General features: G+C 28.1%; 1 protein-coding gene across 2 annotated transcripts in view; it reads right to left on the bottom strand.

Moving 5' to 3' along the window:
• Positions 1-14,368, bottom strand: part of DIP-delta (Dpr-interacting protein delta) — a 1,030,723-nt gene extending 1,016,355 nt beyond the window's left edge. For both annotated transcript variants that reach the window (XM_075358853.1, XM_075358852.1), the window contains exon 1: positions 14,113-14,368. In XM_075358853.1, coding sequence (XP_075214968.1) covers positions 14,113-14,197 — 85 coding nt within the window. In that variant the 5' untranslated portion in view covers positions 14,198-14,368. The remainder of the gene's footprint in view (positions 1-14,112) is intronic.
• Positions 14,369-26,236: the final 11,868 nt, after the last annotated feature.

Here is a 26,236-nt window from a genome sequence, read left to right as displayed (position 1 = left end):
AAATAAAAAAACACGGCATAAAACTGTGTTTTTTGCATATATCAAGTGTGTTATTATTATAATAAACATATTTATTAATGTTTAAATAAATTTAAAAAAAATATTAATTTAGTACATATTATTATAAGATTTTAAAGACTGTTTTAGTAAAACCATAAATGTATTTTATTAAATTTCATTCTATTTCTATTTTAATGTGTTTTCTAAAAGAAAAGTTGAAAAGGAAAATTTGATTTTATCACCATAATAAATTTTAATCAATGAGTACACGTAATAACAATATTTTAACGTTAAAATATTTCATAATAAAATCTCAACAATAAACAACGTTCCTATAAATCTCTGATTTTATCTAAAAAGTAATGTAAATAATACATGCCAATGAACAAGTATTATTAAATTTAATTTATATCTTTCTTGTTTAATTTTCCACATATATTTAAATCTGATAACAGCAATACAGAAAACTAATATCAAGAACGAACTAGAATTCGCACAAAGAATTTTATAGATATCATTTAAATTTATCAACCTTCTTCTGTTCATTAGGAATGATTTTACTAATCGAATAAAATAAGGTTCTGCCTAGAAAATACTCGGCCAAATAATGAAATTACATAGATTTATCATGATTCCTCAAAAAAAATTAAGTAAAAGAGAATTTTTATACGCAATTTATTTACCCTACAATTAAAATAATTTTTCAGTCCGTATTATTCTTTAAAAAAATGGGCTTATATTTTATTTTAATTATGAAAACGTTTGATTTAAAATTACCCTTATAAACAAAACATTTCACGAAATAAGCTAAAGAAAATATGGTTACTACTTTTTCCTCATAGTTTAATTTACAATCGGTTCCAATTTTCCGTAACCATAAGTAAATTTGAATACAAAAAAGATGACAAGCAAGAGAGAGGTTTATTTCCATTTTAATTGGGGTATATTTCCATTGAAATTCCTCAAAGAACTGTATATGTATATGTATACATATGTTGTATGCATACGTAATAAAATCTTATATATAATACACATAAAAAGGTGTAAATAAAATGATGAGTCCAAGGAACATTGATAAATTTCAGAACATAAAAAGCAAAGAAAACACCAAAAGATTGTCTTATCATACACACAAAGAATAATTAATCAAAGAACCAACAAAAGTAAGTGACGAAACGAAATGATGAATTTTGATGATGCACAACACCCTAGGGAAACTGATACACCTCAAATCTCGGAGAACTTACAGATCTAATATATGCAGTCGCTTTAGGCGCCTTACATCCTCTCTGTTATCGAAAGCTTAATTACTCGAATTAATTAACAGCCAATAAATTTGGTTCATCATACTCAAATAATGAATTTAAGATATTTATCAGTAATTTATTTTTTCCGGAACAAATTTTATATATTGATTAAACCTGTTCTGTTATAAATGATCCACTTAAATTTCTTTAAATCACAAATTTTTGAGATTTAAAATAGTTTATAGAGTCGAGGTAGAAGTCAAAAAAATATTTATTTATTAACAATCAATTATATGACTACAAAAGGCATGAAAGAAAACGGCAAGCGGAATTTAATTTTCTAATATTTTACAGTTAATAGATCTAACCTAATATGAATAAAATTAAAATACCAGTAATTGTAAGCTAAAATTTACAAACTAAAAATTCTGTATTTACACAACAAAGAAATCAAAAATTATTTCTTTCAGTAACAAGAAAATAATTTGTTAAATTTTACTGTGCCCACCTACGTACTGTTAGAAATTATATACAAATAGCAATATTAAAAACAAAACTATTTAAGTATTAAATGTAAGTATCTTATTAAATTACTTTATCTCGCGCCGGCCTTCGTGTCGCGAGTGGTAGCGTCTCAGCCTATTATCCGGAAATTCCGGGTTCGAATCCCGGTCACGTATGGTATTTTTGATACGCTACAAAATTTCATATCGCACGCACAAGTTTTCAAGCTTATATAGCGATATCATCAAGCATAAAATGAAAAAAGAGGAGAAAAAATATTACAGTATTTTTCACGTTTTTCAATTTCCCCTTTTTATTATCATTTTATATATATATATATATATATATATTTTAATTGTCTATCACTGAAGTCTAAAACACCATAATGACCTGTGTTTTTAACCCCGATCATTATATAATACATTCACTGCTAAGTTGTTTTTATGTTAATTCAGACATTCTTGATACAAAATTTAGATCTCCTGTCTATATCTTTTACCGATTGGCACATTTAATAACATATATTTAAGTATTCTTGATGTACTAGATAGAACTAGTGATTAGTCTCAGGACTATAATCTGAAATCTGTGCACGATTTCTATATTTGATTTGCTAGTTATCCGCCAGACTTCTATTCTACAAATGTGTCTATGTGTCCAAACCGGTTTCAGTTACGCTTTATAAATCAGCAGAGTTTTTGTCAATGAAGACTTCCTATTAACCAGCTTAGTTTTTTAAAGCAAATACTGAGTATAATATGTACAACCAATATAAAAGCTTCCTTGTACGATACAGACAGTCACTGTGCAGGGCATTATATTACTCTTTTCTCGTAACATTAGGCTCGTTCAGAAACAGATTATTCTGCAATACAGTGTGTTTAACTATTTTCATAAATAGAAAAAAATCTTTCAACAATTAAAGTATATAATCATTTTGTTGAATTTCAAATAATTTCTTTAAAAGTATTTTTTATAAATATTTCTTACTGTATACATTACAAAAACGAATAATTACACTTGTATTAATAGATTATCATTACGCTCCCCCATCAAGTGATGATATTTATAGTAATAAACATCAATTACTATAATTTGTGGGACTATACCCTACAAATTATAATAATTTATTAATAGCTAAGTCATTTTACAGGTATTCAAAGAATAACCCACCGAGTTGGTCTAGTGGTGAACGCGTCTTCCCAAATCAGCTGATTTGGAAGTCGAGAGTTCCAGCGTTCAAGTCCTAGTAAAGCCAGTTATTTTTACACCGGATTTGAATACTAGATCGTGGATACCGGTGTTCTTTGGTGGTTGGGTTTCAATTAACCACACATCTCAGGAATGGCCGAACTGAGAATGTACAAGACTACACTTCATTTACACTCGTACATATCATCCTGATTCATCTTCTGAAGTATATCTGAACGGTAGTTACCGGAGGCTAAACAGGAAAAAGAAAAAGGTATTCAAAGAATAGCTAAGTAATTTTTGTATCGCATTGTTGACTAACATTCAGTAAGTACTAAAATTTACTTTTCATATTCAATAGCTTTAGTTCAATTCTTGGCGTATCCTGGTACGAAAGGTATATTTGTTTCCTTCTGTAATGTACGGCATGTTAGTTAATGTTTTTGCATATTAATAAATGTGTATGGTTTTTGTTTTTTTTAAGTGAATTTTTTTGTAATGGCAGAATTTAAATCCACACTTAAGAACAAAAAGCTCCGTAGTCAAGCTCGTGAAATAGTTAAAATATATGTAATTTAATGAACAAGCTGCAAAGTTAGGAAAATTAGATTACAAACATTTAATTCGCATTCAGAACTATTAAGAAAGAACCGCTGCAGCCTGTTGGATTTTAAAATCACAAGATAAAAAAATCCGAAAAGAAAAGCAGGATCTTCTTAAATTTAAATCGTAGTCGTGCTCATTCAGTACACCAAAAAATTATAAACAACGTTTAAAACCAGTTAATGGATCAGACAGTTTTGATCATGCGTTGTAAGAACTGTTAACGAGTTTCACGGAAAACATAATGAACTGCCTACATTAAATAACTTACGTGAAGAACTTCAAAAGAGTATTCAATTTAAAGGTTCTAGAACTACACTAGCAGCTATCCCGAAAGAGTTAGGGTTTAAGTGGTGTAGAACTGATAATAATAAAATTTTTCAACTGTTTATTTGGATGAATTGTACATTTTAACGTCCCAATCGACGACAAAATCCTGGTCGAATGACAATGGTGGAATAAAAGTGCCGATTAATAAAAGTGATCGGTTAATCATAATCCACGCTAGAAGGGAAATGGGGATTCATTCCGAAACCGAAGTTAACTTATAAACAAGTTCCAAAAGCGGTGACTATGAGGACAGCGTCATCAACATCAATTTTATGAAGTGAGCATCTAAAAGATTAATCCCTGATCTTCCCCCAATCAGTAGTTGTTATCGATAATGCGCCATACCACGATTCACTTCTAGAAAAGCCTCCGAGTTCAAGTGGTAGGAAATGTTTCATGATTAATTGGTTAAAAAATAACAATATTCTGTTTAATAAAGTAATGTTAAAACCACAATTTTATGACGTAATTAAATCACACAGAAATTGAAGTAAGTATCATTTTGATGAACTATTAAAAAAAACACGGGAATCAGTTCTGCGACTTCCATCTTACCACCCCGATTCAAATCCTATTGAGATGGTATGTTCGGCTGTAAAAATAAATTTTGGTAGTAATAACATAACATTTTTAATGTCAGATATTAAAAATTAGCTGAGCAAGACATGAATGAAATGAATAAGGATGATTGAAAACCATATTGCGAACATGTAAAAAAAAAAGCTGAAACTGAGTATAAGAAGATTAAACCGCAAATCGACAAAATGACGGAAAATATATCATACATCTAGATAATATTTGATCTGGTAATCAAAGTGAATGTTCCGATGAAGAACGAAAAATGGTGAACTTGCACAGGAAATTTCAACTAAGTGTTAACAATAAAAATAAAAATAAAAACAATCGTAAAAAAAAGAATTTGAACATTCTAAATATTAAAATGTTCTAACATTGTACAAAAAAAAATTTTACCGTAATAATTATACATCTAATTTAATGAATTACGGATACAACATAAATTCAAGCACTAGTTAATTTTTTTTTTAAATACACCTAAATTGAAATTCTTGCTTTGCAATCTTTAATTATTGAATTATTAATACTAATTACGTAAAATGAATTATAACAATTAAAACATGTAAACGATAATAAATATAACGTACAACGATTTTTATTGTTGTAGTATTAGATAGATGTGTGATAAAGTTTTCAGGTTCGGTAATAATGTAGTCTCGACCTTCTCAAACATAAGCTTTTATTTTCATTGTGCTCACTGTACTTTGTTTTTTTGTCGATGTGATGTGTTCCGTAAATTTCATTTCTAGATGTAGATAAAGAAATCTTGCTGTATTTTTCACTGGACCTCAACGTTATTTTAATAAACAAGCGGACTGTTCCCTCGTAGCAACGTGAAAGATATGTGACGAGATATCGAAACGAAATATAAGGTTTTAGTGTTTAACATTTACAATATTTTCATAACTAGTCGTTTATTAAAATTTTATTTAAATATTAATAATTTATCATTTTAATACTTTTATATATAATAGCAAAGTATGATATTTAAGTTAATAATAACATATTTATTACATTACAAAATAAATTGATATGTAAACATTCATATAAAGGCCGATAACATAAAAAAAATCTGATGTGGGCTCACGTACGCCTATTAAATTACATATACACATTTTTTTTTTTTTTTTTTTTTTTAATGAAAAGTACATAAAATTTTATTTCATTAATAACTTCTGATATTTTTACATTTTTTTTCTGTTATTAAAATATTATTCATCGTAAAAATTTTTTTACAACCAGAAGTTAATAATTATTAATAAATCAATATATTTAAATTAAAAAAAAAAGGTAGATGAAAATCTGATTCGATCCGATGGGCCAATATCCTACACTTATCGTTTCTGAATTATGCGAGACACGTACAGACGTCACGCCGAAAATAGTCAAAATAGATTCAGGGATGATCAAAATGAATATTTCCTTAAAACCTGAAAGTCGAAATTTTTGCGATCACAATACTTCCTTGTACGAAGTAAAAATTAATTAGTTAAAAAGAAGTTGAGATTGCTCGTGCATACATAATTATGTTATGACATAATTACGCATTCAATAGATATACAATACCTGGGTGACACAATACGCATTCTATGGTCCCTATTATAAGATCTTTGTAAAATAAAAATAAAAAGATGGGAATGAGGCAAAAAGATATATTTTTTAAGGGGGAAGTCAAGATACATAAATTTAACAGTACCACTGTTATTAACCTACGTTTATTGTATGGTTTCGTGTTCCTATATGACATTTATACATTCATATATGCGTAAAACACCCAAAACGCTGGCATACATATAGAATGTGTATATGTAGTATACATACGTATATATATATATATATTACATATACTGCACAGAATATATACAGTTAATTGTTTTTATGAAGCTTTTTTTTAAATAATAATTTAAACAACAATTTTATTTAACTGTTTTAATTTAACAAAATGAAAACTTGCCGAAGGATTACAAAGAGGTATTTAAAAAAAAATAAAAGTCAATTAAGGTAAAATTAAATATCTCCAACGCTAATTACACAAAAACGTTTTTATTCTTTAATTAAAAACATAATATAAAATAGAATTTTAATAACGGCCATCCTAACCAATTTATATATTTTGTATCTCACGAATAAACAGAATTTCAGGACATCTACAAATGAAAATAAAAAAAGGTTCATAGAAACATGAGATCGAGGACTCTTCGTTTTTGAATTATACCTTGCGAAAAATTTTGTCCTGCACCTCCTTCGAAGATATTTTCTTATATTTCGCTATTTAATTTAAAGCTATATTTAAATACTTGCAACATAAATTAAGAAGTAAATTCGATGGCTACATATGGATTTCGACCTGAAGAAATGTAAAATAGGCCTAAAAACTGCATATCTTGTAATTATTGAGAAAATAATTAGTAAAACATTAAAAAAAAATTGGTGTCACAAAAATCAAATTTAGGTAAGACAAACAATAACTACGGTAAATTGCCAATAAATACATCAAACCTGTAAAGAATTTAATTCTGAGAAAATTTACGTAAGCAACAACAGGAAGAAGAATATATGAAATAAGAAGACTTATTTAATAAAAAAAAAAAAAGTTTAAAATTTATATTACAGTAATTTTCTACCAAATTTTTAGTTCGTTTTGTTTTTAATAACAATTTATTTCTTTACCTCAACGTTCGGTCCACAGACTTTCTCACAATCAATTTTTCTGTAAAATTTAATTTTTTACTGCAAAATTATTGTACGTCAAATCTAAAAAAGTGTCTTAAAATATAATTTTTTATGTTTTATATTAATTTTCCAGACCAAAAACCAAATAATCAAATTAATTAGGAATCAAATTGACTCCTAAGTTCCAAGAATTTTAGTGAAACTTCATTTTATTATTTTATAAAGTAAAAATTCGAGCGAAATTTTTCGCAAACAATATTCGAAAACGAAGCGTTATCGCTTCGATTTCGTTAACAATTTCTACAAAATAAAAAACATTTGAAAATTTTAACTTTAAAGATTTCAAAATGGCAGCCATTTAAATAGTTTAATCATTAATACTTATTTACTTATTAGCTCCTTATGTATTAGTTATATTGAATTGCTTAATCACATACAATGTTAATTCTTTCTTTGTGAATAAAATGGTAAATCATTTGTTCAATTGGTTCGAAAAAAATCAATAATAATTACCATTGTTACAAATACAAGTTTAGTTACTGTATATTTTCTTAAGGTTCTTATTCTAAGCAAAACAAGTAAATACAGGTAATATACTATACTATACAAGTATACTAGGAAATATAGTACATAGTGTAGAAATTATTTTCTTACAACCTAATGATTCGATTAGAAAATTCTAGTTATTGATGATTTGCAGAATATCACGAAATATAACTACATAAAATTTTACGACTACTTAACTTTATTTAAACAGTTGAACTGAATTGATGATTTTCTGAAGAGTATAGGCTTTAATTCATAACGCATCACTATAACATAGCTTTAAACCGCCTAAATAAAACGATTGTCATTACTACTATGATATCTATAAATTTTTTCTACAAGATTCCTAGGCGTCCACAAGTCAGAAAGCGTATACAAATACAGCCTGTAAGACTAGCATATAGCATCCATAAATACGAATTAATATAAATGTTAATCATTTAAAAATTCTATTATATTTACCACAAAATTATATTTACATATAAGCTATCTATGCTTCAAGAAAAAAAAACAACCGTGTTCTTATTAGATAGCAAAATAGTCAACTATGAAAAAGACCTTAACTAATTTTCTCCGATGATAATTTTAATATAAAAGATATTTTAATAACAACCCATGTAAGAGTTTTTTTGATAAATTAATTATATCATTTTTTAAGTTTTAATATTATTATGATTAAATAATTCTGAATTTTCTTCATCTTTGTTTTACGTATACAAAAAACATAAACAGGCAAATAATTTCAACTGAAGCAACACAAATTATTATTTTACTGTATTTTTTATTGATTCCACTTAATTACTATTAATGCCACTATCATTTCGTAGTCCATATATATATATATATATATATATATATATATATATATATATATATATATATATCCTTAAGTTTATAAATATGCGATCTTTGATTAAAAAAAAAATTAAAACACAAATAAATAAAAACTGTTTCAAACAAGATAACAGAACTACTAAAAAAACAAAAACGACCTATTCCATTAAATCAAATAATACAACTGTTAACACAATACTTCGGCTTCCGAGAAAATGCCTTATGAAGCTCTTTTCTTCCATTTCCGTTTTTAATAAATTACCGAACAACTTAACAAAAAATTCTTTCCACTACTTCATTTGAAATATAACAAAAATATTTAGTTTTACAGAAACAATATACATCAATAATTTTAAATAATTTAATCAAAGATTTAAAAAAAATTAAATTTTCTGCATCCCGGGCAACGTGAACCAGATATGTGCTCAAATAGTTTTCAATAATGCCTTTTGCATCGTGAAGTATATATGGGATTTATTAAAAAATTTCCAGTTACCTATAAAAAACAACATAAGAAACCAGAGCTTCTACAAAGTAAAAACAATTCTTGAAATCGGTCCATATCATGAAAAATATTCTCGTTACTTACGTATTAACGCCACCGCAGCTACAGCTTTATTTAAAAACAAAATAGTCAATCGGATTTCGATGGGCCGATAAGAGTTTAACATAGATTCAAAACAGTCTCTTTATTAATTTTAATAAATAGTCATTTATATTTATTTATTTTATAAATATAATTTAACCAAACTTAACCTACGCTCGCTTCGCTCGCTAACCTTGACTAATTAACAGGAGTGTTTTGATTATTTAAATAATAAATAATTGCAATAATTACTGAATTTATTAAATAAATACTCAAAACATTACGGTGTTAATTAGTCAAAGGTTAGCGAGCGAAGCGAGCGTAGGTTAAGTTTGGTTAAATTATATTTATAAAATAAATAAATATAAATAACCATTTATTAAAAATAATAAAGAGACTTAATTTTCCATCGAAATCCGATTGATTACTTTGATTTTAAATAAAGCTGTAGCTGCGGTGGCGTTAATGCGTAAGTACAATATTCTCTTTTATCACTTTAAAAAATAAATACGCGGCTTGAAGTGAACACCATTTTTTTATTCATATTTGGTTTAAAAATCAGACAACAAATCATTTTCCCTATCCTTATATTAAATCTTACGATTAAAAAATTTTTAATTTGTAATATAAAATACATAATTTGTGATAGATTTTACTCTTGCTTATGTTTACACATAAATCATTTTTAACCTACAGTATCATCTACATGTTTTATTTCTTATATTATCTTATTATTCTGTAATTCATTAAAAATATGATTAAATAATATTGTATTAAAAAACGAAAAATTAAGTTACCGTTTTTCTCCACCTTTCTAACTGAAATAAAAACTATCTGGTGTATATATATATATATATATATATATATATATATATTAATTTAATCTACTGAAATAAAGTTTTAATGAATAAAAATAGTATTCCTATCATTTATGAGTAGATTTAAAATAAGATGTGTGTCAAAAAAATATATAAGAAGAAAAACTAATTGTACGAATATTTTAACAATTTTTGCTTAAAAAAACATATGTATATCGAGTTTTTATAAAGTATTAATTATTTATTAACTATTTAATTGAAAAATATATTATAAAATTTAACAAGAGCCATTCAATAAAATCTAATCTATTTCTTATGCCAGAATGACGCGCTTTTAAATAAACATACTTTCAGATGCGTAATAAAAAGTCCCATACCGTATGAAAATACCACCGTAGACTTAATAATGATTGTCCAAAAGTAAAATAAATCTTTCTGACAATGCACTTGTCTCATATATATATATATATATATATATATATATATATATATATATATATGTATATATATATATTTATTTATTTTGAATTAATTTAAAGATAATAAATTTAATTTCGAACGTAAATATTTTAAGTAAAAACTTTATTAAATATTCATACTTGCAACATTTTATTTAGTAGATTGTTATTAAAAATAAAAAAGAAACAAAAAGAGCAATTGGTTGTGTAATAGCTATCAACCATCTAACAACCCTGCCGTCACAGTGAACAACCATCATTGTGATTTGGTATACACACACACACATACATATATATATATATATATATTCCCCTTACCCTTATTATATATATTACCCTTATTCACTAACATCCAACTTAGACTTGAAGTTAATATATTTTCCGATTCCGTACAGATTCATCAGTTATTTAGCGATAACCCACAAACAACAAAATCTCTATAAAATAATATTTAAGTCATGTTATTGTGAAATAAATCTACATCTAGATTTAACTATAAATAATAATCATTATTACCGCAAATTATGTTTATATTATGTTTCATTTTCATAAAAAATTAACTGAAAAATGACTACAACGATAATAAGCTAAATTGTAATAAAAAGAACTGCCTATCATTGTATTTATATTTATGAATGTGCAATCTTGTTTAAAAAAATTGTCACGTATTCTTAAAAAAACAATCACTTCTATTAAAACAAATACTGATTTCATATAGCTCAACAAAATACTTCGGCTTATGAGAAGAGCCGCATATGCTAGCAATGTTATTTTCATAGAATTACCGAACCATTTAAAAAAAAGTCCTATCAAAATACAATTAAATGATTTTCTTTTATAAAAACAATCTTAGTGCAAGTAAAAACAACTACTTCAGCGTTATTTCATGTATTTATTAAACAATTAATATATACTTAAATCAATCTATTTTTACTACAATTTCTTTTCATATTTATAATTTTAAAAATACCATATTATTATTTATTGATAAAGCATTTATTTATTTACACCACTAAGAGAATAAATATTCTTTTTTAAATTCATTACATAGATCACAAACCTAATCTAATTATATAACTATAATTTTTCGAGGAGTGTTTGGTATGTTATTGCGTTGACAATAGAAAAATATTACTCACGCGTTCGTCAGGATTGATCAAGAGAAACTTTAGACAAACCTTTGATGAAAACAGCAGTACAACGAAAAAATCAAATTTGATACAAAAATGATAAAAAAAATATAAGAAATCAAAACAAAATAATTACATAAAAGAGGTTATTGTAAAATATTTGAACACGCAGACGTTTTACGACGGTAGAGAAACTTCTTATTTATATAATTAATAGTAAACACCTTCAATAGAGTTAAATTATTTCTGTAAAAGGATATTTAAATAAATAAAATAAATTTGAAAATTATTTTTAATTTATTAAACAAATAAATTGAAGACTAATAATATCCTTTCTCGTAGGACTAAATTATATTATGTATAGCGTGAAACTGTAACATTCTATTATATAATACGTGAAATGTATGAAAAATAGTTGTTAACAATTATGAAAAGAAGAAAGTTATTTTTTGTAGCAATAATTTTATGTAATTTTAATCAATTTTAAATTATTTGTAAATAAAAACGCATAGAAATATTAGAATTTTAAATTTAAAAAAAATCCAGCTACATTTAACTCTGCACTATCGGATTTTTCGGGTCTTATTTTTTATTCGATCGATCACCACGTTTACCATGATTTAAATTTTTACTTATTGAAAATGATACGTTATGAATATGAAAGATTACCATGATACCTTTTTTTTTAAATAAAATTAACTTATTGATTATAAAGCTATTATAAATATGATATTAAGAAAATTAATAAAGATTTTAATTTTGTTAAAAAGTTTATCAATTAACTGATGGTTAATAAATTTTCAAATCCTCTGATAGCAAATAAATTACAGTAACCTGCATAGAATTATAATATGCAATATTATTAAATTATAAACAATGTAAGATTATGTGGAAAAAAGTTGGTTGACCAAAAATGTCCAAGCTAGAAGTCTAATAACCAATAAGCCCATAGAATACAAAATCAAAATAAAATAATTTTGAAGTCGTTAATATTTGAATATTTATTTAAGCAAAATCTTTGGTTTTTGTAGAAACATCCCAATTATCTAATTAATATTATTTAAAATCTCATCAACAGAATAACATTTTTCCTGAAAGAGAACTTTAATAGATTTGTCGAAAAATACTATTTATCAATTAAAAATAATTGATAAAATATAAATACGAAAGCACAACAGGATCCTCTTAGAACGGGAATAATTTGCCGTGAACGTCAAAATAATTTTGCAACTTTTGATACAACGGAATTTATATATATTTTTTTATTTAGGACTAAATTTTTTCTCTTATGAAAATATAATGGAATGCAAAGTTGGCAGGAGTCTATTACTCCCTACTTTATCGCAGAACCTGGACAGAGTCCCTTGCTGCTGGATCATTCTAATCGGGCTTGTTTTTTTAAAAGGGTTATTTTTTAATCTCGGATCTAATTTTCAAGTTTTGTCTATTATTATTTTAGTGAATTTAAGACGGATTTAATTGCATTCCAATCCGTTGTTAAACCAGCGTTATCGAACCCATTTCATGGGCCGACCGCGGAAGGCTAGGCTTATAAAGCCTGTCCTCCCGACGTAATTCCCCTTCAGACCGTCCACTGAAGTCCTTTCGATGCTAACTCTTAATAGGCTAGCAGGAATACGCCACAACGGGGCACTACCTGTAAGGAGGAAAAATATAATGGAGTTTATTGGTAATACAGTCGTTACATCTATATTACGCATTTTTCGACCGATTTCATTTCATTTCATCTATAATATATAACAAATAATTAGTAATTATTCGGTATAATTACTATCTAAACCGATTTTCTTATAAGGACATTTTTAATTTTTGTTTATTTTTTTAAATTCTTTTTCAAATATTTAAATCTTTCTTAATACTTTCTAATAAAATTTGATTAATTTTTAAAAATATATATGTTGTTAATCTAATACATTAAAGAAGTATCAGCTTCAATATGTAAAAAACTAAATCAGTACAGAAGTGGTAGTCGGATAACAAATAAAATTTAATATTGCAATTCATAAAACAAAAATATTTGAATTTTTAATTTTTTTTAAAAATCCGCTCTACATGTAATCTGCAAGTATCTAGTGCTAATATTTATTTTTTTCTGAAGGTTAGTAAAGCCTACAGAACATGAGTAAACGACCTTTATTTACTTTTAAAGTAATATAAAAACTACTTGATTTTTTTTTGTAAATTAATTTCCTTGTAAAAAATGGAAAAAATAAAAACATTACTACTAACGATATACTAGCATGTTTAATATTTATTTGTATAATTACGATTATCACAATTACTACCGAAACAAATTACATTATAATTTTCTGTTTTCAGGGAAATTCAACAAATGTAATCTTTTGTTAATGTTGTTAAACACATCGCCGAATAGTGATTAAGTGTTCATGTAACAAGAAATTAGATAGTTTTATTTTTTCAATCAATTTTTAACTACAGATGAGATGTCAATAGATTTTGTCAACATAAATTAACAACATTTTCTAATAATTTACCCGTAATATTAATCAATGTTCCGTCTTGGTATTAATTGTTCGTTCAAGGTATCGCTATACTCTACTGTATTTTATACTATGAAAAAAAGCTTTCTTTTACCTTGGCACATAAGAGTGACCAGCTGAAAAATACCAATTTTAAGATAACGTCCTGGTCTTGAAGCGGTTGATTTCTTTTCAGCCATTTCAGTAAAATGTACACTCTCACCATAGAAACAAAAAAACACTAAATACAATCATTTATCATTATCTTAATCATACTCGTCTTTCATAAAAACACGTGGGCGATGTTACGCTTCGACGTTTATTACGATGACAAACAACACTACACGATATATCACGTTTCTCCGCTGAGACACAACTGAACCGGAGTGTTGTAGAATTCATTCCCCACCACTAGACTGAAGCGCACGCGCCTTTATAATGGCACTGCTTAGACTCCACGATCCGCCTTTCCTAAAAATATGACATAGCAGCGTCTTCCATACGAACGTTAGCTGGTTGTTTTTCGTACAACAAACTTTCTTTCGTTTATGTTTCTCCAAATTACGTGCAAACATGTTCAGACTTGTCCTTTTGGTATCTTACTAACAAATAAATACATTTTTTATTTTAATTTTTAAATTAGGTAACTGAAAAGTACTTTCTACATTTTGTTTAACTTAAACTCTTTATTTTATAAATTATTATTCATTATAAATTAATAAAACAGTTCATATATACATAAAAATAACTTATTTTTATATTATTTACATTTACTTTTCTAGTTGTTGCAGCGATTAATAAAAGTTAAACTATTTCTTATTTATTGTTATACTACCACCACTTCTGCCATCAATTTTTATTTAATGAAGCCGATATGTTATGGATATCAGCTTAACATATATTTTAAAAATTAAGAAGCAATTTATTAGTAGATTATAAATTTATTAGAAAATTTTTAAATACTTTAAAAAGATTTTTAAAAGCGAGCAAAAAATTTACTACTTGTAAACAACAGAATTAACAATTATATCAGTTCTTGTAATGGCCTTGTAGTGCCCTGAAAAATTTTCAAAGAAAATCTCTTTTGTTGTATAAAAATTCATACAGATGGGATTCCAGAAGATTTCTATTTGTGCTGTATTTTTCTTGTTTACAATATTCCAATAATTAAAGAGACAAGTGATTGTAGAAAAATTATTATTTATTCAATGACGTGAAACCAACGCTACTTTTTAACTTAATAACCGGTTACGTTTAGGCTCTTTTCCTGTCTTTCTGAGCTTTCTTACTGCAGTAGTAAAGAATTGTTTTTACCTCGATACCTAATAATTTACGCGCTCATTGATGCTGAATTAGGTACTACGTAAAGACTTTGACCAAACAAAAAGAAATCTGATACAAAACATCGGAATTATAAGTTAGATGTGGCATTACTTCCCGATCCTACTTTAAAATAGCTTCCCTTGACTTTTGAACGGTATGTGGTTGGGCGATATCGTACAGAAAAATTACGTCTTTTGAGAAAGAACTTATCATAAAAAAAATATTTTGCACGGTATTGTTTTTACAACGGTAAATGCATTTTGCCTAGTTTTACAACTTCAGAAAATAAAAATTTATTACTGCATGTTGTTCTTCCATGGTACACGTTTCGGTACATTTTCATTTCTCCTTTCCAACAGTTTTGCACCTGGAAGTAACTCAAAATAGCAAGAAATATTGATATTAATAATAATGAGGTTGGAGAAATAACCCATATAACCATTTATATTACCGTTTTTATTACTGTTTACATTTATTATTTTATAAGTATAATCTAACCAAACTTAACCTACGCTCGCTTCGCTCGCTAACCTTGACTAATTAACAGTAATGATTTGAGTGTTTAAACAACTGCAAATTCACTGTGTAACTGTGTAAATTCAGTAATTATTACAATTATTTATTATTAGACGAAAAATTATCATGTAATAAATGTTAATAAAAATAAATCTTTCCGCTAAAATTTTCATGGATTATGTTATTTTATAATATTTCAATAAATTAGGGTTGTTGGATTTATAATTTGCTTTCTAAGTAAAAAAATTATTACTTTTGGTTTTACACCCCCCACCTTTTTCGCATTTTTTAAATAAAAGTTACTTAACATATATTACAGAAAACACACTAAGATGCTATTTTATACCGGTCATTCTCATCCATCCATTTTACACCAGATTCTCAGTGACACGGGCCACATTGTCGGACCGTGTGGGAGTTTCTTGATGCGGTTGTTATGTTCAACCGACATCAATAGTTTACCTAAGGGAATACTACTACTGCACTGCTGTCGGAAGCTAACCTATAAGGCTGACTACCAGCCAATTAAGGCTCCAAGCGCTTCAATGGTGAACAGGTACTTGCTGGCATTCAGCAACCTAGGCGTGGCAGCGAATTGCTGTCTTGACAAAGTAAATTTTAATTTACGGATGTCATATATATTTTTAGTAGCTGACGATGTGCGCCTAGCCATTCTAGTAAATATATGTCCAATGAGCGGTTGCGGCACGTAAGCTGGTGGTGTATGGCACCGCGCTTAGTCCGCTCGCGCTGTTAGGTAAGAGCTATTTAGGACACTGGTCGCTAAACTGTTTCGAGACTCAGTAGTCGTTTGTGGTACAGACATTCGGTCTTATGCTTTAGGGCGACCGAATGAGTTGGTTGGCGGGAGAAATGCCAAACAAACCAATGACATCTAAAAAACTTTACATTCCGCTAAAAATCGTCATTTAAGGTCCGTACAAGTGTAAATGTGGGTGTCTAAGATTTTCAGTAGAAGTTCTCGGAACCCACCATGATTATTTTTGCGGTAGTTAAGCTTATCATGAATAATATTATGTACAGTACCGTAACAAAACTCTCAATACAAATTTCTGAACTTCCCAAAATTTTATGCGTCTGTCCTTGGGAATAAGATCATTAATGCCTTTTTTCAAAGCGTCAGTCTTCTGTTACAATGACAATCGGTGACTTGTTCTGCTCGATTTAAAGGGTTCGATCTGTTTATAAAAATGTTCTCGGGTAATGTGCTTTTTTACTATATCGTTTTGACATCCTGGTGTGTATTTCAGCCGGTTCTACATCTTAAGAAGACAAAATTCATACTACAACACCCTGTTATTCTGCGGTATACGTTTCAAGAGGACCGATATTTTGAAATAAAAAAAGGTTTATATGATATAAATTCTTTTCAAAAGCCGATATTTTCTGTGTCACTTATGTCAACTTGGACGTTAGACAGTTTCAGTTTACTAGATTAAATAGTTTTTCGAATGTTGTTTTCATTTCTATCTTTAATTATTGTAAAACCCTTGTAAAATTTAATTAGAATACTGTTAACACATAAACGTTTTAAAAAAAAGTAAAATGAAGTCGGTTGGTCAAAAAATTGGTGAAGCGGAAGTGGTGGTCATACAACCGTTAATATCCGTTAATATCTAAAAACTATTTCGGATTTTTGTAGGCGATTGTTTAGGTTCCCTGAAAAAAAAAATTGCATAGAGATCAAAATTATTAGTCGATTACATATTTATGGATATTTTTATCATTTTTAAGACCGATAGTATTAACAAGAATGAAGAACTCCCCACATTACAGGGTTTCATTGACTCTAGTATCTTCATCGTGGATCTACAGGACATCCTACGCTAAACAAAAATTAAAACCGGAAGGAAGAGATTACCTAATAAGAGAAATAATGGTAACAAAAAATGTTCTACCCGTGGGTGGGCAGCAATTAGAACAAAAATCCAGAAAATAGTTCAAAATAAACGCGTCAATTTTTTACATCCCGATCAACGTACATATAAAATTATGCTCAAATAATTTTTATTAATAGCTTCTGAGTTGTGAATTATTTTATTAATATTTTCACATTTTTATTTTTATATTTTATCATGTGTTTATATTTTCTAAATTTTTAATATGAACTTTAAATAGATCTAATCTTTTTAATTTACCATAATTAATTGCGTATTTTGTATATTATTCTGATCAAGATTTTATATCAATTTCCTTTGATCTATGCAGAAAATTTCTGGGCAGTTTTCTTTTTACGAGGGTAGTATCCATTTTTTACCCATTTCTTCCGTAATCTAACTTATGTATTATTATGATTAAAAAAAATATATATTTATTTATTTATTCAGCAGCTTAAAAACATTTTATAAAAGTATCTTTGAACAAATTTTTGGTTACTTTTAGGTTAAAATTAGATTATTCTTAGTATTATGTAATGTATAGCTTTTATGTATACATTACATAAAACGTCTAGCATGATTCTCACTCTAAGAAATACATAAAAGTAATTCATTGCAATTGTGTGATAGACTTTGCTCTTGAGAAAAACCTAAATAATTACTAATAAGATTCTAAAGCATAAAAAACCAAATATAAATAAATACGAATATATATGTATATTGGTTTATTATGTAAAAGAAAAAAAAAGAAAAAATTACTTTCTTCAATAAATAAATATTAAAAAATATATTGTAAAATCAATAATAAAATTATTTAAAATGCAATCTATAGTAATTATAAGACGTTAATTATTATGATTAAAGAAAAATATGTAGCACTTGTAATGACATGTTTTACTATTACTTTTTTTGTTGAATTTACATTTAAATTTTAAATAGACTGACACTTTTAGTTTGCTTTAAGAGTTGAAGAAAGATGAGTTTTACGGAAGCGTAATTTGTATTATAAAAAGAACGTCTTCGTTTGTGTGATCACAAGAGTTTTAAAACAAAAGAATTTTTTTCTTTTGAAGAGAGTAACACGCAAAGCCGACACAAGAGATTTAGAAAAGCAAAAAGCATTAGCAGTGATGATATTGTTTCCACTCAAAAAATGACAGCCAACCTTAAAATTTAAATTAAAATAATAATAATATTAATATTTAACAGCAGTAATATCAAGAATTTTATAAAATCTAAATTTTATAAAAAATCGCGATTTAGAAAAAATTATTTTTTTACAAAATAATTACCAACAAAATAATCACTTTTGTTATATATATTTTTACTTTCCGATGATTATACTATTTAACAACTGGACTGAATTACTATTGGTTAAAAATTTATTCTGGCGGAATATTTTATTTCTCAATGTTTTGATGATCTAAGTCTGAATAAACTGAAATCTGCGTTTAAGTAATTCTATATAAACAAAACATATACATGTAAGTCTGCATTTGTTTGTCTTTTCAGATCTCAACCACAGTTTTATCCTATTATCCTGAAATTTTGTATGGTACTTAAAAAATAATTATTATTAAATATTGATTAAATAACGGGTAAATAGATACTGAATGAGATATATTACCTACAAAAGGATACAATTTTATGAAAATTCTACTTATTTGGGTTTTTTCAGCTTAATACAAAACAAAATTAAAAAGATAAAATCTAACATTTTAATCATTTAATTTAAGTAAAACCTATTTATAAGTAAAACCAACTTCACAAACCACCAAACATGTATAGAAAAAGAAGTTTAAAAATCTACGAACGAAAGAAAAATCATTTACCTTGATCTATATTCAGCTTAAAAATATCCAAAAGTATAAAATGTTATTTTTACTTTGCTAATTGTATAGTTACACAAATTAGTTTTACAGTATTTTATCAGAGAAAGTATGCTAATCTGACACAATTTTATATATTTGGATCCATGTAGATCTTTAACCCAAATTTTTTACCAAAGATACAGGCAAATTCTTATCGCCAAATTTAATTCGAATTGGTCTATTCAGTCTAAAGAAAAATAGGAAAAAAATAGTTAAAATTTTACATATACATATTTGTAACTTCTGGAATTCTTCAGTTAAAATGATGTATTTTTTTAGGGAGAAACAGATGAAACGTGAAAATCTACCAAGATCTGGACATACAAAATATTAGCTGTTTTATATATATATATATATATATATATATATATATATAAGCTAGTTCGGTTACCCGGCGTTGCCCATGCTTTGCGCAGAGTATACAGTAAGAAGGCTTCACCTCAATATTTTTATTTCTTGTGTGTATATATATATAAGTGATGAAGTGATGAAGGGAGGGGTAGTAGACGGCACAACAGTACCATCTACCGACAACATTTTTATTTACATCAAAACTTTTAATGTAAAGCTTGACGTTACACAACCTTTTTTGTTTGTCCATCCGGAGCATACACAAATAAATTATTTAGCGTACCGACTCTTCACCAAGCTACTTATTATTGGCCGTGCGAAAACATGGACTTTCCAAGTTAATGACTGCCACACAAAGTGATTGTCCTTATGCCTTGTAGATACACTCAGAGAATGCAAATCGGATAGAAAACTGCAAACTACAAAGACATATTTGTATCAATGGAAAGTGAAGGAAGGAATTGTGTAGCTATACTTTTGTATATTTCTATTGCGAGTGTGAGCTTTGCCTGATATTGGTTACGTACAACATCCATTAAGGATCCTATTAAAGATGAGAATAGTAATCGAATCCAGCGTTGTAATTAAATACTCCTAATTTCATATCAAATTGTCGACTCATAATTCTTCATTCCTCCATTCTGCATCGACTTAATCTAGAGCAGCTCTCGTTTCTGCGACGTTTCCCTAACCCTTGTTGTAGAAGTTCTGACTGTTTCTGGTGCAGGCAAAGCCCTCTTTCTTCCAATGTTTCCCTTGTTCTTGACGGAGAAGCTTCCATATGCTCCTGCTGTAGACGAAGCTATCCTTCTTCAGATGTTTACGGCGCACGGATGGCCTTTTTTTAGATGCAAGAGTTATCTGATCAAACTCTATCTTTTCTCAACTGGAATTTTGACAGGTTTGAAGGATACAGGGACAAAATTTCCAATTTAAAAGTTCCAACGCAAAATTTTAAAAATTATAAATTTTCCACCTTCCTTATTCCAAAATAATTATTTTCCCACTTCTAATTGCCCTACAATTCAAAAATCATTTGTTCAATAATTATGTTTATTTTCTTGCTGTATTAGGTAGATTTCATAAGAAAGCTACCTATTGTAATGGGTGCCATGAATCGACTTCCGGAAAATTTTGACATATCTTTGCGTTTCACATCCCCCAGACCCCAAAACCACGATCAGTTCAAAAGTTTTTATATACATTTATATATATATATATATATATATTTCACTTTCTTGTGGACACGATAGCTGCTGTAAATTTGCGCCAATCACTTTCAAATTGATACATGAAATATAAAGTCCAAAAATCTCGGTCGATTTTGTTAATGGGCAAAATTGGACCATCGGGTTGAAAATGAGGGGGCTTTTTCTAAAAAAAACAAACAAAATATCGCTATAACTTTCTTACTAGGTAAAATATCAAATTCGGTTAAAGTTCCTTCTATTTTTTGGATAAGGACCTAAAACCTATCTACGTAAAGTTTTTTGATGTCAGCAACCATTGGCCCTGGAAAAATGGGGTTTCGAAGACAAAAATAATCATACCTCTCTTAATAGGCATTGTATCGAATCTGTTTAAAGTAATAGTTAGTCCTATAAAAATTACCTAAAACTTTTGTCTGCAACAATTTTTGACATGACCAACCCTTACGGTAAGGTATGACCAAAATATTGCTGGAATTGTAAGAAGATGGAGCTTGTCGTATGCTAAACATGTAAAATTTTTTTAAAATTGAGTAAATTTGAATTTTTCCTTTAATTTTAGGTGGAAATCTTTTTTATCCCCTACTTAGCACCGATGAAATCTACCTCCGCCTTCCAGCAGGCCGAAAGGGATTTTTTTGTAAATAATCGCAAAATTTGAGGTTGGTCAGAAGCTTTACTGAGCGATCGAAATGGAAATGGGGATAGTTATTTCAAAATGAAATATAGATAACAATTTTTCTTTTGTTTGAAAATGAGCAAAATTTCATCACGATTGAAATAATACTGTAGATCTATATAAAAGACAAACTAACACGCAAGTCTATATACGTACATATATCTGATCCAGGCCTATCGCCTGTAAGTTGACCTGTTCTTTACTTGATATCTTTTGACAAATTTGAATTAAGTTTGACAGGAAGATTTCTGCGAACGGAGCATTAATTCCATTTAATTTTGCTACAATTGGCACATTTTGTCTATGGGCACGTAAATACAAATATTATAGGTCCCGTATATTACAATTTTACTCAAATTGTAAATAAAGTTTTTACATAATTTAATGTTCCTTTAGTAGCTAAGATACCTTCTGATGGTATTTGACATTATTCAAATCTTCATGTAGGGGGGGGGCTACAAAATTCTTTGTTGTAAAATCATTTGGTGTTTCTAGACTCAAAGTAATATACTAATTAGACGATTCCACTACAGTAATATGTCACTTTGGTTATGTATTAGACAATTTCATTTAAGGGTGGAGGATAATAATCCTAAATTTTTGGCTTTTTTTATCAGTTATTTTTCTTGTTGTCTGTAGACTAGATATGCCACTTTTAAAGTGACTTCTGAATATAAATCATTAATTTCATTAAATTTTGGTTTTAATTGATCAATGAGGTGAGAAAATACGCTCAATATAGTCCCCATATCTCAGAGTTGTACTCAAAAAATAAAATAATTTATTTTTTTGGATACCAACATACTTTAATGTTCCACTAGATTTTCTCCTAAATAGTAGTCGATCGAAGGCGAATTTCTCTGTAGTCACAGTTACGCATCTCTTTACCGGTGGTTTTAATTTTTACTGCAGAAGATTTTAAGTTCATTAAGTGTTTTAAAGTTTTTAACTTTTCATTTAGTTACACAAACAACATAACCAGAATTAAAATAAACCCGTTTTCAAGAATCGCTAAAACATGAAACCTACCTCTTAATTAAAAACAAGAAAAGTATTACAAAAGAAAAACAAGAAAGACATTAATAGACTACTAATGAAAGTAAGCTAAGGCTCTTTGGACAGCAAAAATATGTATTTTTCTTCCTATTTTATATTTTCTGCTATATCTCGAATTTAGGGTGAAAGCATTTTAAAAAAAATAATAATAAAAAGGTCCTTAATGACTTTAATTATTGATGCGACTAATAAAAAAAAATAGAAAGTCAGAAAGACATAAGACTATACGAGTATACGTATATATATTTATAAATCTTGAAATCGTCGAGGTAGACAGTTTTCTTTTTCTGTTAAAATTGTTCGTCTTAGTTATCTTAAAGATAAAAATTGACAGCGATACAACCAGAACATTTTCTAAAAAAATACGAAATAATCATTTGGTAACGAGTAAGAGATTAGAAAATTAATAGAAAGTAAAAAGAATAAAATACCTGTAGATTTGAGAATCTCCTTAAAAAAAGTTATTTTATTGTTATACATAATGCTTGTAACACGCCGGTCTTGTAGCGTCTCGACCCCTTCCATCCGGAGGTTCCGGGTTCGAATACCACTCATTTCCTTACATAAAATCTTCATTTCATCTCATTCTCTGAAGCAATACCTAATGGTGGTCCCGCAGGCTAAAAAAAAAAAAAATACTTGTAAGATGGTAATTAAAACTAGTAAGAAATGTATAATAATCTCATAACTTTGATTTTGTTTACTATTTAAAAGTTAAAATAAAATAAAGCTTAACCAGAAAGTAAAGTGAAACCATGCGTAAGATAAATTTAAAAAAAGTCTGACGTGAACATCAGCTGACTTCCTTGTACGACTTAAATTATATACACACATTTTTTATTTAAATGAAAATTACATCAAATTTTATTTCATTAATAACTCCTGATATTTTTTTAATAATAATATTTTTATTGTTATTATTGAATTATTATTTTTATTCTATAAATATTTTGTATAATAATTGCTTAATTATTATTAATAAATAAATATATTTAAATTTTAAAAAATATTAAAAAAAAAGAAGATGAAGTCGGATTTGAACCGTTGTACCCTCCTCTTGTAAGATCCAAATATTTCATTAATTAAAAGTTTATTTGGCTATAACTCTGGAACCATTCAAATTAATTACCACGTATTATACATCATTGAGAAGCTGTCAACGAGGGCTTATTACTGCAGTTAAGAAAAAGTCCAAGATCTAAATTCTTTTGAATTTTGGACTTTTTTGGATACTTTTGGTCCAGTCAATTGCAATCATAAGGGAAGGTGCACAACTAGATGTTACAACAGTCCTAAATCCAAAATTTCAACTTCCTACAGTTAATGCGAGATACATACGTACAGACGTCACTCCGAAACTAGTCAAAATGAATATTTCCGTTGAAATCTGAAAATCGAGATTTTTAGCGATCATAATACTTTCTTTACTTCGTACAAGGAAGTAAAAAACACCGATTTAAGTAAAAAAAGTAAAAATTAAATTAAAAAATTGTATATAGTAGCTTTGAAAAGTGTATAATAGTATACACTTAAAGTAATTTAAAAAATTCTAGAGATCATTATGTAATAAACGGAAAGCATTTAAAGAATGCTTTATTTGATATTAATTAAAAATACCAAACTTAACAGTAAAACCTGTACAATAACTAACATAAGCAGAACTATAAGATCGACATGACGTAATTTCGACTTATTTATAACATGCGCGCATAAAGTGATATCTAAAACGACATACTGGTCTAGTTTTCTTATCTTTTTGAAAATAGCCAACACTTCGTTTATATTGGAAATTTATTGTTACATTTTTACTCAGTGTTTAAGTCACTTAAAACATCATTTTTATTTTATAATTGTCTCGCAGTTATATCCTCCAAGTAATATGGGACACATTGTTTAGTTTAATTTTAACTACAGATGAACAATCAAATTGAAAATATGAAATCATTGCTGCCATTGTCACTCCTCGTTTATGAAATATCCTGATAATATATTAATTATTTATATTAGCCAATCTTTGAGAATTTATTAACTTACTTTACACTTTACTAATTCGAATAGTTTTATTTACCATCGACTAGCTTCATCATATCTCTTCACCCCTTTCTCTCTTTTTACTGTTTAGCCTCCGAAACCACCGTAAGGTATTACTTCAGAAAATGAATGTGTGATTAGTTGGAGATTGAATAAGTAGACGAATCCATACTGAGTTTATGTAGTATTTATTCATTTGTAGAATACATTTTTGATTAGATATATCTGGTAGTCTTGTTTGGTGTAGTTTGATTTCAGTTTAGTAATAACACATTGAATATTAATAATACATACAACATTTTGAGTATTGAAGTATATTGAATCGAATTAACGTAAATGAATGATTGAAAAACTAAATGCATTGTATGTTACCGTCCCACTACATCATCTTGAAACGTGTGTCCACACCCAATTGTAACAAAAGAAGTGTACGATAGGGTCAGCCCTAGCGGCGTGAAATGTAGCTACAACAAGCTACCATTACAATATTTTGAATAAGAAAACATGATATTAAAACTTAGCAATGAATGAGGATGATATGTATGAATGTAAATGTAGTATTGTACCGTACGCAACTGTGCTTCGGGTGTGGAAAAGCGGGTCATCACAGAGCACAATGTAAAGACCTGACAACGTGCATGCTATGTGGTAAGGAGGGCCACAGGACCGGTCGGTGTACTGCTGCTAAATAAGATTTCTACAAATCAATTGCAATAGGAGCCGACAGTCATTGGCTTTATCGTGGAACACCGCTTTGACGGAGCGCTCAGACGTCATTTTTGTGTCGGAACCTCCTTATGATCTTACTTCTGGAACAGGATGGCTAGTGGATACGACAACGACAGCAGCTATTGGTTTTCCGGTGTCTGGGATCCCTATAATTAGCAGTGGCAGCAGTGACGGTTTTATATGGGCCGACCTCGGTGAAATCGTGGTATTTTCTTGCTACAATTCTCCAAATGCGGGAATAGATAATTTTGTAGTATTCCTAGAAAATCTTGCAGGAGAAGTTATGAGGCATAGAGGTCGTAAAGTCTTAATCGCTGGAGACTTTAACGCCAAAAGTCCCGAATTTGCGGGAACTGTAAACAGTCTAAGAGGGCGTCACCTGAATAAGTATGTTAATACACTAGGGCTGACGTGTAAAAACGGTGAAGATATGACGTTCCGTAGACGAATGTCGTGTTCGGCAATAGATTTAGCCTTTACAACGAGTACTGATATTAACGACTTCTTAGATTGGAGGATTATTAATAAAGAGAGTTTATCGGACCATCTATTTATAGCATTTGAGTCCCGATCCAGG

Source organism: Lycorma delicatula, chromosome 3, assembly GCF_047948215.1.
Source record: "Lycorma delicatula isolate Av1 chromosome 3, ASM4794821v1, whole genome shotgun sequence".
Taxonomy (NCBI): Eukaryota; Metazoa; Arthropoda; class Insecta; order Hemiptera; family Fulgoridae; genus Lycorma; species Lycorma delicatula.
The sequence above is the reverse complement of the archived record's forward strand: the minus strand, read 5'-3'. Positions and strand labels throughout refer to the sequence as shown.